This window comes from Orycteropus afer, unplaced genomic scaffold, assembly GCF_000298275.1.
Source record: "Orycteropus afer afer isolate SDZICR_OR568_19922 unplaced genomic scaffold, OryAfe1.0 scaffold00196, whole genome shotgun sequence".
Classification (NCBI taxonomy): domain Eukaryota; kingdom Metazoa; phylum Chordata; class Mammalia; order Tubulidentata; family Orycteropodidae; genus Orycteropus; species Orycteropus afer.
This window is the reverse complement of record NW_006921783.1, coordinates 5,757,271-5,771,182: the sequence shown is the minus strand read 5'-3', so window position 1 is coordinate 5,771,182 and position 13,912 is coordinate 5,757,271. Positions and strand designations below refer to the sequence as shown.

The window sequence follows — 13,912 nt, the reverse complement described above, 5'->3', positions numbered from 1 at the left end:
ATGAGTCGAATCGACTTGACAGCTGGAGCTTTTCCAGAAGTCAATGGGAAGCCATCAGAGATTTCCAAGCAGGTCAGTGATGTGGTGATATGTCGTACTAGAAATAAATCTAGGCAGCAATGTGAAGGGTGCCCTGGACGTGGGCGCTGATGCAAGAAGGCAAGGTGTGGAGGTGCTGGCTTCTTGGAACCTTAAGTCTTCAATTTCTTCCATGCTTTGGACTCTTCAGACGAGTAATATTGGATAGAAACCAAATGATTTGTCTCTGTCTCATATGCTGTAGGAATTCAGAAGTAACCCTGTGTCCTTGTTACTGAGGCCTGGAAAGAGATGACTTCCTTGCCGAGGCTTGTATACTCCAGCTAGTATGCCTTCCACTGCTGGACATGCTTACTGTGGTTCATCAGGCCAGTGATGGGAATATGGCCAATTAGTAGCTCAAGCCAGGAAGTGGGTAGAAGGTGTGTGGCCACCTTCTGGCATTTTCATTTCTCCCAGTATCCTTTGTGGTTATTAACCTGGCAACTTTGCCCAACCAATATTAAACCAGAGCCCTTGTCATACATTCATTTTCAGAGGTTGCAGTGGTGAAGGAAGAAGGGAAGATGCCATTCCACTTCTTATTAACACAAGCTCCCTAGCACTCTGCCTGGCACATGGTAGGTGCTCAGTAAAGTTTTGTGAACTCAGCCTTCCTAAATCTACTTTTTAGACAAAGACAAAAGTAGGAGGAATGAATGTATCTTAGGCAACTGTTATGTGCCAAGCATGGGCTAGGTGCTTTCACACCCATTAACTCATTCAATCTTCACAACAACCTAGGGTGGATATGACTAATGATAAGGAAACCAAGTTCAGGGAGGTTAAGTAACTTCTCCAAGGTCACACAGCAATTATGTAGCACAGCCAGGATTTAAGCCCAGGTCTGCTGGCTTTAGAACCTATCCACTTTGCAGTCCACTTTCATTCTCATTTTAAGTGCTTTTCTGAGCTTGTGAAATACACAAGGACTTGGCCTTTCCTTCCTTTAACAAGAACATCTATTGCTGGTCTAATGCCAGCTGACACTTTGTGATGCACCCTCTACCCTCCACCCTCCCATTCTCCTTTAAGAGGGTTGGCTGATTACAGCAACCAGGGTCCAAGGTGATTACCAAATTCCTAGTGAGAAGAGCATCACTGGGAAAGGTTACAGGTGAACTTGAAGCTAATGAGCAGCCTCTTTGCCCAGTTCCCACCATGCTCCACGGTGGTGGCAGCCCTCTCCCTCCAGTTGGAAGTCCTGCGGTTTATAGATAAGGAAGCTGAAGCTCACCCAGTAAATTGATGGCAGAGCTAAGATCAAAACAAGGATCCCCTGCTTCCCAGACAAGACTCTATCCCTTAGCCAGTTTTTAAAGGAATGGCTAGGCCCGTCACAGGAACCCACTTGTCTTTAAACGGAACATCTCCACCATTATATTTCTTACATAATAAGGTTACGCATGGGGAAAAAAAATGTTTGAAAACCACAGCCTTAGGCTATGCTCCCTAGATTCTAACAAATGTGTCTTGACTCTCTCCTGCCAGGCTCCCTTGTAAAGAAGGCTTTTGTTTCCCGCGGATATCCTTGGTTAATTATTTTAAAATAAATAATGACGTAAGCTGTGGTAGGGGGGAAGCCTCCCCATGACCCATATTTGATCATCAGAGGGCTGGCCCTCTTCCTGCAGCCAAATTAAATAGGCTAAATCCAGAGACTGTTTAACTTGAGACTGAATCGATGATGGGGACAGGCTGGGAGGTGCAAACACCCCTGACTCCCAGTGTTATCACCTGTCTCTCGGGAGCAGAGCATCTTGGGGAGGTAAATAGCTGGTCAGAGAAAGCAGGAGAAAAACAAGGTGAAATCCAGGTCCTCAAAAAGGAAAGATCAAGAGGGCAGTGGCTAGGTCTCCCTCCCAAGCAGGTCTCCCTCCCCAAGAGCAGGGTCCTGTGGAACCGTTCTCTACTGAAAAGTACCTCCATTCAGTGGTTCTAATGCCCTAAGTTGTCCAGACTTCTAGAATCTTAGGGTAAATCTTGGAGTCTACCCCTGCCTCAGTTCCCTCCCCCTGCAGCATCCTTATACTAGGAGCTTTATAGATGTTATGTCTACTCCAAAAATAAGCCTGTTTGGGAAGTATTCTATTTTATGAGATAATACTGAGGCGTTGAAAAGGAAAGTAATTTTCCCAAGATCACACAACTCAGAAGTGCAAAGTGAGGATTTGAACCTGAGTTTGTCTAGCTTCACAACCCACAAGCCTCCTACTGCCCATCCCTAGTAGAAAATTCCTCCTTTTACTGATTCAAAGCCCCCCTCCTCTTTTCCATACGGCCTAGCTCTGTCTTCTGATCTCACAAGGTCAAATTTCTTTCATCGTTTATATAACAACACTTTGAGCTACTGGAAGCAGCCTGCTGGGAACTTGGTGGTAAATGTTGAGTGGTAAAAAAGGATCTAATTTAATCCAATGGGATGATGTAGAGGGTAATAAATAGGAGATCTAGAAGGCTGAAAAGGAGCTCTGGTGGCATAGTGGGAAAGGCATTTGGCTGCTAACCAGAAGGTTGGCAGTTCAAACCCACCAGCTGCTCCATGGAAGGATTGTTGTTGTTGTTGTTTTGTGCCGTCGAGTCGGACCTGACTCATAGCGACCCCTCCTTGGGTTTCCGAGGCAGTATCACTATGGAAGTAGATTGTCCCATCTTCCTTCCGAGGAATGCGGCTGGTAGGTTTGAACCGCCAACTTTCTGGTTAGCAGGCAAGTGCCTTAGCCACTATGCTACCAGAGCTCAACAACAACCATGGAAGGAAGATGAGACAATCTACTTCCGTGAAGATTTACAGCCTTGGAAACCCAACAGGGATAGCTATGAGTCAGAATCGACTCAATGGCAGTGGGTAGGAGGCTGAAAGACATGCAGAAGAAAACAGACGGGACTAGGTAGGGGATGCTGCTTTGGAGACGTGGAAGTCTTTGTTCCTTTTAATTTCATGGCTCCTTTCCCCTCGCACCAAAATGTATTGTATAAGACCTGTTGTTGTTATTGTTGTTATGTGCCGTTGAGTCGGCCCCGACTCATAAGACCTATAACTATTGAATTCTAGTACTTCCCACTGCCAACACCACTCTCACAGCAGTCCCTTGAATCAAAGGATGGGGAAAAAAACCAATAGAAAAAGCCCATAGAGCAAGCAGCAAGCCACTTCATACTTAAACAAATTGCTCTTGAAGATTAGAACCCTGCTTTAGAGTTTGCTTCCCCCCCCCCCCAGACTTCTTAAGCTCTAGGCCATAGTAGCCTTGGGTAATAGTCTTAGGAGAATCTAAGAAAAACTGGTTTGAATCTCTTACTGGCAAGCTTCATCTCAGTGAATTGGAGGCTGCTGGTTATGGCAGCTTGCCTGGTCCCTTGGGTGACTTTGTAGCCTCCTCGGGAAGGTAGGGCTCCAGTAGGGACAGGAGGCAGGACAAAGGGAAAACAGATCAGTAGAATCAGTCTATACTGATGGCTCATCTTGGAAACTGGGCAGAAGTAGAAGTGGGGCCAAATGGTTGGCCCACTTCTCCAAATGATTCCATACCTACAACGTTTGGTTGTCCTCCCATGCAGGTTGGGAGGAGTTTCCCAAAAACTTCATTGTCAAATCCAGAGGAAGAAATGAGAATACTGTCTTTCTAAGCTTTGAGCTTAGGGTAAGATCTCCCCAGCTGCTCCTAGCCTTGTCCTTGGCTGATCTGTGGGCATGTCAAGCAGGACTTTGCTTCTGCAAACTGAACCCAAGCTTCTTTGCCCTCCTGCAATTTCCTTCAGGTGCCTGGTCTCTGTCCAGCACTTTCCCTTTCCTGAGAGCAGCCCTCTGTTTTGGTTCCAGAGCAAGAGGGTGGGTCAGAGCAGTGAGGTTGTAAACAGACTGTGGTTCTCCCCTCCCTTGCAGACCAAATTGCAGTGGTTAACTAAGCATCCACATCCCGCCTGTGTGTGCTGCCTGCCCCACCTCCTAGCAGATGCGCCTTCCCCAGTGCCCTGGAAGTCAGCCATATGGGACCCCATCAAGGAATGTGAGTTCCAGAGCCAAAGACTTCTAGCTGCAGCTCCATCCTTGTCCTGCTCTGCCCTGTCCCCTGGCTTCTTGGACTCTGCACAAAAGGCAGTACCCAGAGATTTATGCATTTTGCTATGGTTCTCACAGGGGTCGTTGGGCAAGTTACTCTTCCTTGAAAAATGTATCTACTCATACTTTACAGCCTCACATGGCCAAGGATGCCAGGGAAAAACTTCTAGAAGGCATTTTGAAAAGAACTACTACAGCCAGAAAGAGAAGGCCAGACTCAGCCCCTAACCCTAAAAGAACTATACTGAAGCAATAAGGAGCACAATTCATTCATTCATTCATTCATCCAACAGATATTTATTGAGTAGCTACCAAGTGCCAAGGCACTGGGAATATAGCAAACAAAAAAAACAGATAAAAATGTCCTTTCCTCATGGAGCGTCCATTCTAAATGTAGAGACCATGCTACTTTTACCCTAAAGAAAGATAGCCAATATTTCTTGTGGACAGACAGCAGAGGAGAAGATAATTTTGTTTTCTTGTCATCTACCCTTCAAAACAAGGGGAGCCAAGTCAGTGTTCCACGCTCTGGTAGTACTAATTTTGCCATTTGGGTTGTGTTGTTTTGCAGGAGTTCGCTACAGCCAGCAGGGAAACAATGAAGTGACTTCCTCCTCAACAATCAGTCACCATGGCAACAGCGCCATGGTGACCAGCCAGTCAGTTTTACAGCAAGTCTCCCCAGCCAGCCTGGACCCTGGCCACAATCTCCTCTCACCTGATGGTAAAATGGTGAGTACACCTGGGCCATTGTAGCTCTGGAGCTGATAAGATAAGAGGCAAAACAAACACAACTTCTCACAAGGCCTGCCTCAAACAATGAACCATTGTAGCCCCACAGGGAAAAATGGGGGCTGTCCTGAGTTGGAACGGAAAGGTAGAGCTGCTGACCCAGCCTTTGGCGGGTAGAAGAGGTGTTCGGTTTGAACCCAGCCAATAAATCTGACAGAGCCCTGCTCTTATTTTATTGATTGAATGCCTCATAAAGGAGCAAGCCGGGTGGGACACTGTTTGTTTTGGGGCTGCCAATGACATTTGTGTTGATAAAATGTTCATTCATCCCCCACCCCAAGGCCTCCAAAGCCAGTTTTTTAACGCAGAGAGTGCTTCATTTTGAAACAAGTCTCCTCTTAACTAGCCTCTCAGCGCAAGCAAGGAGAGTCATTAAGAAGTCAGGACTTAGTGGCAGGCAGGAGGTGGGTGGGGAGGGACTTCTTGAACTGGGATTTTGAAGGACACTGTATGCTATGTCCAGGAAGATCCCAGCACAAAATGGCAGATGGGGTGGAGTGATACAGAGTGAGTAAGAAACACCATCTCTGAAGTTACAATGACCTGAGTTCAAATACCAGCACCAGCACTTACTAGCTTTGCAGCCTTGGGCAAATCACTATACCAAGTTTCTCTCCTTCATCTATAAAGTGAGATAATAACAATAGGGTTGTTAGGGGAATAAATGTGATAACGTGTGAAATACTCAGTGTTTGGCACAGTAGATATTCCATGAATGTCAGTGTTGTTGTCAGGTGAATGTCAGTATTATTCTCTTTCAATCAAGAGTTCTATGTCTGTAATCACTGCCCTATTCCCAGATGTAAGTATAGTATACTTGGTGAGAATCTTGAATTTTCAAGGTCCTTGTCTTCAAGAAGCAACACGAGCATAGGGGATAGCGGCTAACGGGAGAGCAGAAGCCTGACAACACTAGTCAGGGTAGGAAATGTAAAACTTTATCCTTTGGGTCATGCTCTGTTTCCGGGGAGGGAGAAGTCACAGGCTCCTGGCTTCTGTGTTGCTAGTGGAGCTGCACACATTCCCTCAAGGTGTCTGACCCAGAGCCATGTGGGGGCTGGAGTCGGGGGAGGGCAGAGGGAAAGCAGATGCCATTTTAGACCTTGACGTGTGTGCTGTGTAGGCAACACAGGGATGGTGAGTCATAGGTGATTGAGTCCCTAGCTCCCTAGAGGAAAAACAATACGTGGTTTCTGAGGGAGAGGTCTGTCCCAGTCAGCTCTAGTTTCAGAGGGCCTGAGCTGCTCTCTCTGGCAGTGGTCTCTGTAGACGAAAGTGAAAGGGCACTCCCAGAGGCACTTTGTAGCACCACTGCCCTCCCCTCATCTGAAGAAAGGTTATTCTTTATGAAGCACAAGTGTGTCAGTTGCCATGCAAGGTCATAGACAAGTCCTTATGATTTTTCCAGTCACTTTGAGACCCAAACAAGTTAAGGCTAAGGATTAACCAGGCTTCCCTGGAATATGGGGCCTTGTGGAAGAAGTCTTGATTTTTCAGTGGATAAAATCTTCTAAGTCTCAGCTCTTATTGTTTGATGGTCCTTGGGATTTCCCTTTGAGCTCTCCTGCCCTTCCTCCTAAGAGGTAAGCTGCTTCACTCAGGCCAGGGCTATTCCAAACTCAGCCCACAGACATATTTTTTTTCTTCCTGTTCTGCTCAGTAGTGCCCTAACAAAGCAGTAAATTACTGGATTGATGATTGACCAAGCAGCAGTACCTCGACGTTAGCAAACACCTGGAAGCTTATCTGCAAGGACTAGCTTTTCACTTGTCTCCAGAATCTTGGCTCTTATGTTGTGTCACCATCACTGGATGCTCAAATTCAAGAATCCATTCTCTGTTAATGTATAACAAGTACATGACAGATCTCGGCCCACCAAGACAAGAGTTGGGGTGTAGTTAAAAAGGACTGCAGACAAGGAAGCCTCTGTCATTTACCACCAAAGGATGGACAAATTGTTTAACCTCAGTTCCCTCATCTGTAAAATGGGGGGTAAAAGTGCATATACATCATAGTGTTGCTGTGAAAATTGATTGTAGCTCTGCTGTTCTTCAGGTAAGCCCTGTAATGCTGTAATAGGAATGACCATCCCTCTGGCTGACTTTCAGTGGGACAGCCTTTAGAAATCTTCCTCTAGGGACTCGTTTTGGAAATAGTGCTGATCCACTTGAGTTCTGTGTTGCACTGTGTGATCCTCATTCCCATGTGCAAATGGCATGTATTGACCAAAAGCTGGCCAGGTTTAGGGTTGTAGTCTGTGCTTGCTGAACCTTGTTAAAATCTTTTTTAAGTAAGTATATACTGGATACTTTCACAGAATCAAAATAGTATATCCTAGTGGTAAAAAGGGGAGCTCTGGTAGCATAGTGGCTAAGACACTTGCCTGCTAACCAGATGGCTGGCAGTTCAAACCCACCAGCCACTCCTCGGAAGGAAGGTTGGGCAATTCTACTTCCGTAGTGATACTGCCTTGGAAACCCAAGGAGGGGTCGCTATGAGTCTGGTTTGATTCGATGGCACATAACAACAACAACAACAACAGTGGTAAAAAGCTCAGGCTTTGAGACAGATAGCCTACTTTTGATGCCAACTCTACCTCCTGAGCACATTTCTTACCTTCTCTAAACATCAGTTTTCTTGTCTTCAAAACAGGGATACTAACACCAACCTCATAGATTGTAGACCTCTAAAGCACTTAGCATAGTCAAGGGCCTATAAGGGACAGCTATTCATATCAATAGAGCTCTCTGAGTTGTCATGTGAGGATCACCATGGATATTCTTGACAGGTTCCTGGCTTCATCAGTCTTGGACATGAATAGAAATATTGGTTGCATTTTAGAGTGGGAAGTAACTTGACTGAGGTGGCTTGGCTCCCAAACACAGCAGACCTGGGCTTAAATTCTGGCTTCTTCATTTAGTAATCAAGTAGCATAGAGTAAGTCTCAATTTTTCTGAGAATCAGTGTCTTAACCTGTAACGTGGAGGCAGTAGTAATGCCTGCACTATCTGTGATATTTTCTATGGTGACAATCAGTGAAAACACCTTACAAACTCTAAAGCCTTACATATTTGTTTTTATCATTGATATCTACATTCAGCTTTCATCATTAAAATTGAACATCTAATGACAGAGATTACTGTCACTTTCTTGACTTTCTCCACATTACCTAAAGGATTCAGTTCGAGGGTAGATTACTGATTTTTTTAAATGACTTTGACATTTTGAAAAACAAGTCCAGCAAACAGGCTGGTTCTTTCTTGTTTGATGCGGTTGGAATTCCTTTTTTATCATGTGACCTCTAGCTTATTTCTTGATGTTCAATTTTAAAAACACAAACAAATCAGTTTTTTTTCTTTATTTCCTTTTCAAATTAACTTTGGAAGCTCTAGAGTTGACCAGAAGGGCTGGGTGGGAGATACCGTCTTCCCTGGGTGCTGGTGTAAGATCTATAATTTGCAGAGCTCTGGGTAAGAAAAATTGAAGAAGGGACGCTGAGTGTCTTAGATATCTGATGTACCCTAACCCTAAAGCACCTCCCAGGATTCCTAATGCCATCAGGAGTATCTAGGTCAGTTCAAAATGAAGGATGAAGGGGATAGTCCTTTCCTAATAATATATTTTTTAATTATCTAAAAACTGTAAATAGTAGACTACTTTGTCATGAAAAATATTAAGTGTATGCATGTGTAGAATTAATTATAAAATTAATAAACACCTCTGGTGGCATTGTGCCTAAGGCATTTGACTGCTAACCAGAAGGCTGGCAGTTCAAACCCACCAGCCACTCCTCAGAAGGAAGGTTGAGCAATCTACTTCTATAGTGATACCACTTTGGAAACCCAAGGAAGGGTCACTATGAGTAGGATCTGACTCGATTGCAGTGAGTTTGGTTTTGGTTTTTTATAATTAATAGGGAAACATTAAAAGCATTTTTATAACAGACGAAAACAAGCATTATTATAGTTATTATTGTTTAATACTATTCAGAAAGTTCTAATCAATGCAATAGGATATGTAACATATTAGTTCTAGCAAGGAAGAGACCTTATTAGCATCATATGCATGTAATGCAATTATACACTTGCCAAAATGAAAAGAATCAATGAGGAAAAGACGCTATTCAGAATAAATAAAAGAATTTAGTGAAGTGAGCATGTATGGAGTAAATTTACAAAAATCAGTAGCTTTCCTATACTAATCTGTCATTAAAATATAGTGGTAAAACAGAATGGGAGTGACTGGAGCCCAAGGTATGTTCCAAATATAATACCAGTATGTCTACAATACTGCAAATACCAGACTACAGATAAACACATAATCATCTGAGTAGATCAGATGGGGTCCAGTGAATAAAATTATACTCTAGACAGAGGATAGATTCATCTGAGGCTTATCTTGCACAGATACCAGTGATACAAAATACCCACAATCCTTACAGAAACAACAGAAGACAGACATAGAGCAATCCCTCACAGAGAGCCAGACACTGTGGAAGAGAGATCCAATGGATCTACTGACTCAGGACCATAGTACTGGGGGACACCAGACTCAATTGGCACAACAAAATACATAAAAATCTTGTTCCACATTGGTGAGTTGCGACTGGGGTCTTAAAAGCTTTCAAGCGACCATCTAAGATGCAGCCAATGGTCTCCTATTGTCAGAAGCAAAAAAGAGTGCAAAAAACCAAGAGCATTTGGAAGCAATCAGCCCTAGGACATGATGGACCTCAAGACCAGAAGAACTAGATGGTTCCTGGCTACAAATGCCAACCACTTGGGAAAGGATCAAATCTGGAGATCCTGGATAAAGTAGGAGGAAAATCCAAAAACACAATAATGACCAGAATTACTGGTTAGATGGAGTCTGGGGGACCTCCAATACTATGGCCCTGGGATACCCTTCTAGCCTGGAATAAAACTCACTCCCAGGGGCTGGCTCTCAGCCCAGTAGTAAACAAGATGTACACACAGACCACTCAACCCAAGGTGACGCACCCACATACTCTATGGAGATGCATCCCTTGGAGTGATCGACCACAGGACACCAGAAGGGCAACATTCGCATGGAGGAAATGCAGGACACACAGGAGTGTCTAACTGTGAGGGGCACGGGGCAGTGGTGGTTTACTGCGAAGGGAAAGGAGGAGGGGGGTTAGGGTTGGGGATGGTAATTGGGGAGTGAAACAAAATGTACATGAAATGTTGAATGTAAAACAAACTCTGCTCTGTAAATTTGTACCTAAAGCACAATTAAAAAAAAAACAACTTATTAAACATCAAAGTAATTATGAATATATATATATATATACATATATATACATATATATACATATATATATACATATATATACATATATATATATATATATACACATATATATATATATAGTGGTAAAACCAAATGGGAATGACTGGAGTCTAAGATATGTTCAGTAGCATTATTATTGCAACATTAGCTTTTTAACATTTTTTTTTTCATGTGTAGTAAGGATTTGGAACAAGGAAAGAAACCTAATATTAGCTGGATTATCATAAGTGGGGGTCCCCTATAATAGGTAAGAATTTGGGTTCTGGAGTTAGACTTCCATGAATTTGAATTGCACTTGTACTAGTTACTACTTATGGGATCTTAGACAAGATACATAACCTACTCTGAGCCTCAAGTGTCTCATCTATAAAATGAGAATGACAGTAGTATCCCCCTGTGAGGTATGGAATTGTGGTGAGGTTTGTGAGTTAATATACAAGGAACACATAGTGAGAGCTTCTATGCATTGTCCTTAATCTTCTCTCACTTGGAATTCCCAGAGTATTTCTTCAGTTATTTTAGCAATCATGTGTGTCTTTAGCCCTAGTAATATAAAGGCAAAGAGCAAAACAGAGGATACATCTAACATGAGCAAGTGACAACCATATAATGTACATGTAGAAGAATTCTGAAGCAGATCAGTAACTCAATGATAGTCAACAAATATGAGCACCATGAAGTCAGGTATCATTGTCTATTTTACTTACTGCTATATCTTCAGCACCTAGAACAGTGCCTATCCCACAGTAGGTGCTTAATAGTTGTTACTGAGTGACTGACCGAATGAATGAATGAGTCAATGCTGAGTAGCTGTGCCAAGGAATTGTTAAGTCATGTCATTTTGGAAACTGTCTTTTGCAGTTCAAATTCTGCTCATGACACTCTTGTTTTTCTCTCCAGCAGATCTCAGTCTCAGGAGGAGGTTTGCCCCCTGTCAGCACCTTGACGAATATCCACAGCCTGTCCCACCATAATCCCCAGCAATCTCAAAACCTCATCATGACCCCCCTCTCTGGAGTCATGGCCATTGCACAAAGTAAGCTCTTTTCTTGTTCAGAAACCTGGGGGTCAAGAAGAGGAATGGGAAGTAGGTCACTGTGATTTTGAAAAAGACTATAGAAGACTTGCTTGAAACTCACCCACAACTGGTAGATTTGATTTAATTTCTTTAGTTTCTTATCTATCTCAACAATATTTGGATTGTTTAGCCTAAAATAAGAAAAAACTATGGAATAGATTTGAACACTGGTCATAGCTTACCAGCTATGCATCCTTGATTTAACCACTTAATCTTTTTTAAAAAAAAAAAAAAAAAAAATCTCACTGCTGTCAAGTCGAATCTGACTCATAGTGACCCCTCTTTGGGTTCCTGAGGTGGTATCTCTACAGAAGTAGATTACCCAGTCTTCCTTCTGAGGAGTAGCTGGTGGGTTTGAACCGCCAGCCTTCTAGTTAGCAGTCAAATGCCTTAGGCACTCTGCCACCAGAGCTCCCCACTTAATCTTTATTAGGTTCAATTTCTTCATCTATATATGGGTTGTTGAGGTAATCAATGACAGTATATATAGACTTCTAAAACTATAAGGCATGAATATGAATACGTATAATATTGCAGCTTATACTTCTAACTAGTATTCGTTCCTATACCCAAATATTTAGCAAGTTTCCTAGGAGATTTTTTTTTTTGCTAAAGATGGAGCAAGACATGGACTTCCTTCTAAATGGGGAATTTTGCATGGTCATAAGGAAGACCTCTTTATGAGTGGTGAAAACATTGAGAAGGAACACAGCATCTCTAAGCCTTGAGAGCTTTAAGGAGAAACAGATTGTTTACACACATGTCTGAACACAAGGAAATGGGCTGACTCCTCCCAGCTCTGAGAGCTCATATTCCGTGGCAAGTCTGTGCGCTGTCACACATGGGCATTTCAGGGCACGGGAAGGATGAAGCAGGCTGTCACTGTGGATGTCTCTTGAAGAGTCTGAATGGTGATGAGTGTTCAGCATATGTTCAGCTTTCTTGTGACAGCTCAGGCCAACTCATGGTTTCTTAGAATGACCCTTGACAGTATTTCTAAAACATGTGAGGGAGATGTAAGTGTGGCACTTTGTTCATCTCTTTCCTTCAGTCTTGTATTGTCTCATTGTTCTTTTAGCCTTCCTTGTGTCTATCACTCATGTTGACAACCTCTTTATTTTGTTCCTGCCTTTTTCTTTCCTTGTCTCTTCTCTCCCTAAAATCAGCTCTAGCCAGGTTAGGAACTCTGATCACTTCTGAACAGATGTCTTATGTGCCCTCTGAGGGCAGAACAGGGCTTGGCCCATAGAAGGTACTCAATACAAATTTATTCAGTGAGCATGTATAGCTCTCACTCTATCCTCAGCTGCTTGGAAACTGACACTCTGAATCTATTTTTCTGAAGGGAAAATGGAAATGGAGACGCCTTTAGAGGACTCACAACATGGAAAAAAAAAATCACAGCTTTTTCATTGGAACTCTCCAGGAATAACCATATTAATACCAGGGTTTGGATTGACAATGAGCTAGGATACCAGCTTGCTTGCCTTCTACAAGATTTGATTAAAAGACTGATGGATAAGATATCCCACTCCTTTACTTTTTCAACCAAAATGAAACACAAGCAAACCCACTTACCTTATTTACAGCCACCTCAAGCCTTGGCTGACACAATTATGTATGTTTTAAAGTATGATCTGAACTATCCTTTTCCCTGGACTATTTCATATTTTTCCATTTTGTTCATCTTAATTTTTTCCATTTTGTTCATCTTAATTTTTTCCATCCATATTTCATATTTCTCTACCTTCTCAGTGATCTTAATCTCGTACTGCAGATGGGCAATGCCAGAGTGTATATTGACCTTTGAAGGGGTGTGTGTGTGTGTGTATATTTGGCATGAAGAATGGGGAATGGGGAAGAGCACTAGAAAACTTTACAAAGACACTGTGGTCCCATTCTATGAAGTGGCAGGATGAAAATTTGGCTGCAACCATTCTCATTGAGCCAACTCAGATTCTAGTGATACATGGGCCCTGCCTCAGGACTGTAGAGGCTCATGACAAATATGACATACTTCTTGGCTGTACCAATTCCCCATTCTTCACTCATCTATTAGATAGACAGCATACTTCTTCTTCATGGCCCACTTATTAAGCAGGAACTAGTGCCAGACCATTTGTTGGCCAGCCTGTTGTACTGTGGTGACTTATATATTGCTGTGATGCTGGAATGTATGCCACCAGTATTTCAAATACCAGCAGGGTCACATGGTGGGCAGGTTTCGTCAGAGTTTCCAGACTGGTGATCTACTTCATTAGCCAATGAAGACCCTATCAATCACTACAGACTGTTGTCTGATATAGTGCTAGAAGATGAGCTCCCTTGGTTGGAAGGCACCCAAAATGCAGACTGGCTGCAACACTGGACTCGAGCACAACAACAATCATGAAGACGGCTCAGGACTGGGCAACACTGTGTTCTGTTGTACGTGAGGTTGCTATGAGTTGGAGCCTAGTTGATGACAACTAAGATAACAACAACAGTGCCCCGAAAACAGATAAAAGACCAAGAGGAATACTGTGGAAACTAGAATGACATCAATAGTTCTCCATCCTGGAACTGAGGCATACTGGGATCACAGAATG

The 13,912-nt window shown here is 43.0% G+C and overlaps 1 protein-coding gene across 1 annotated transcript in view; it reads left to right on the top strand.

The window, feature by feature from the left end:
* Positions 1 to 13,912, top strand: part of HNF1B (HNF1 homeobox B) — a 61,859-nt gene that overhangs the window by 31,366 nt on the left and 16,581 nt on the right. Inside the window, exons 5-6 of the mRNA XM_042781916.1 lie at positions 4,713 to 4,873; positions 11,150 to 11,282. Coding sequence (XP_042637850.1) covers positions 4,713 to 4,873; positions 11,150 to 11,282 — 294 coding nt within the window. The remainder of the gene's footprint in view (positions 1 to 4,712; positions 4,874 to 11,149; positions 11,283 to 13,912) is intronic.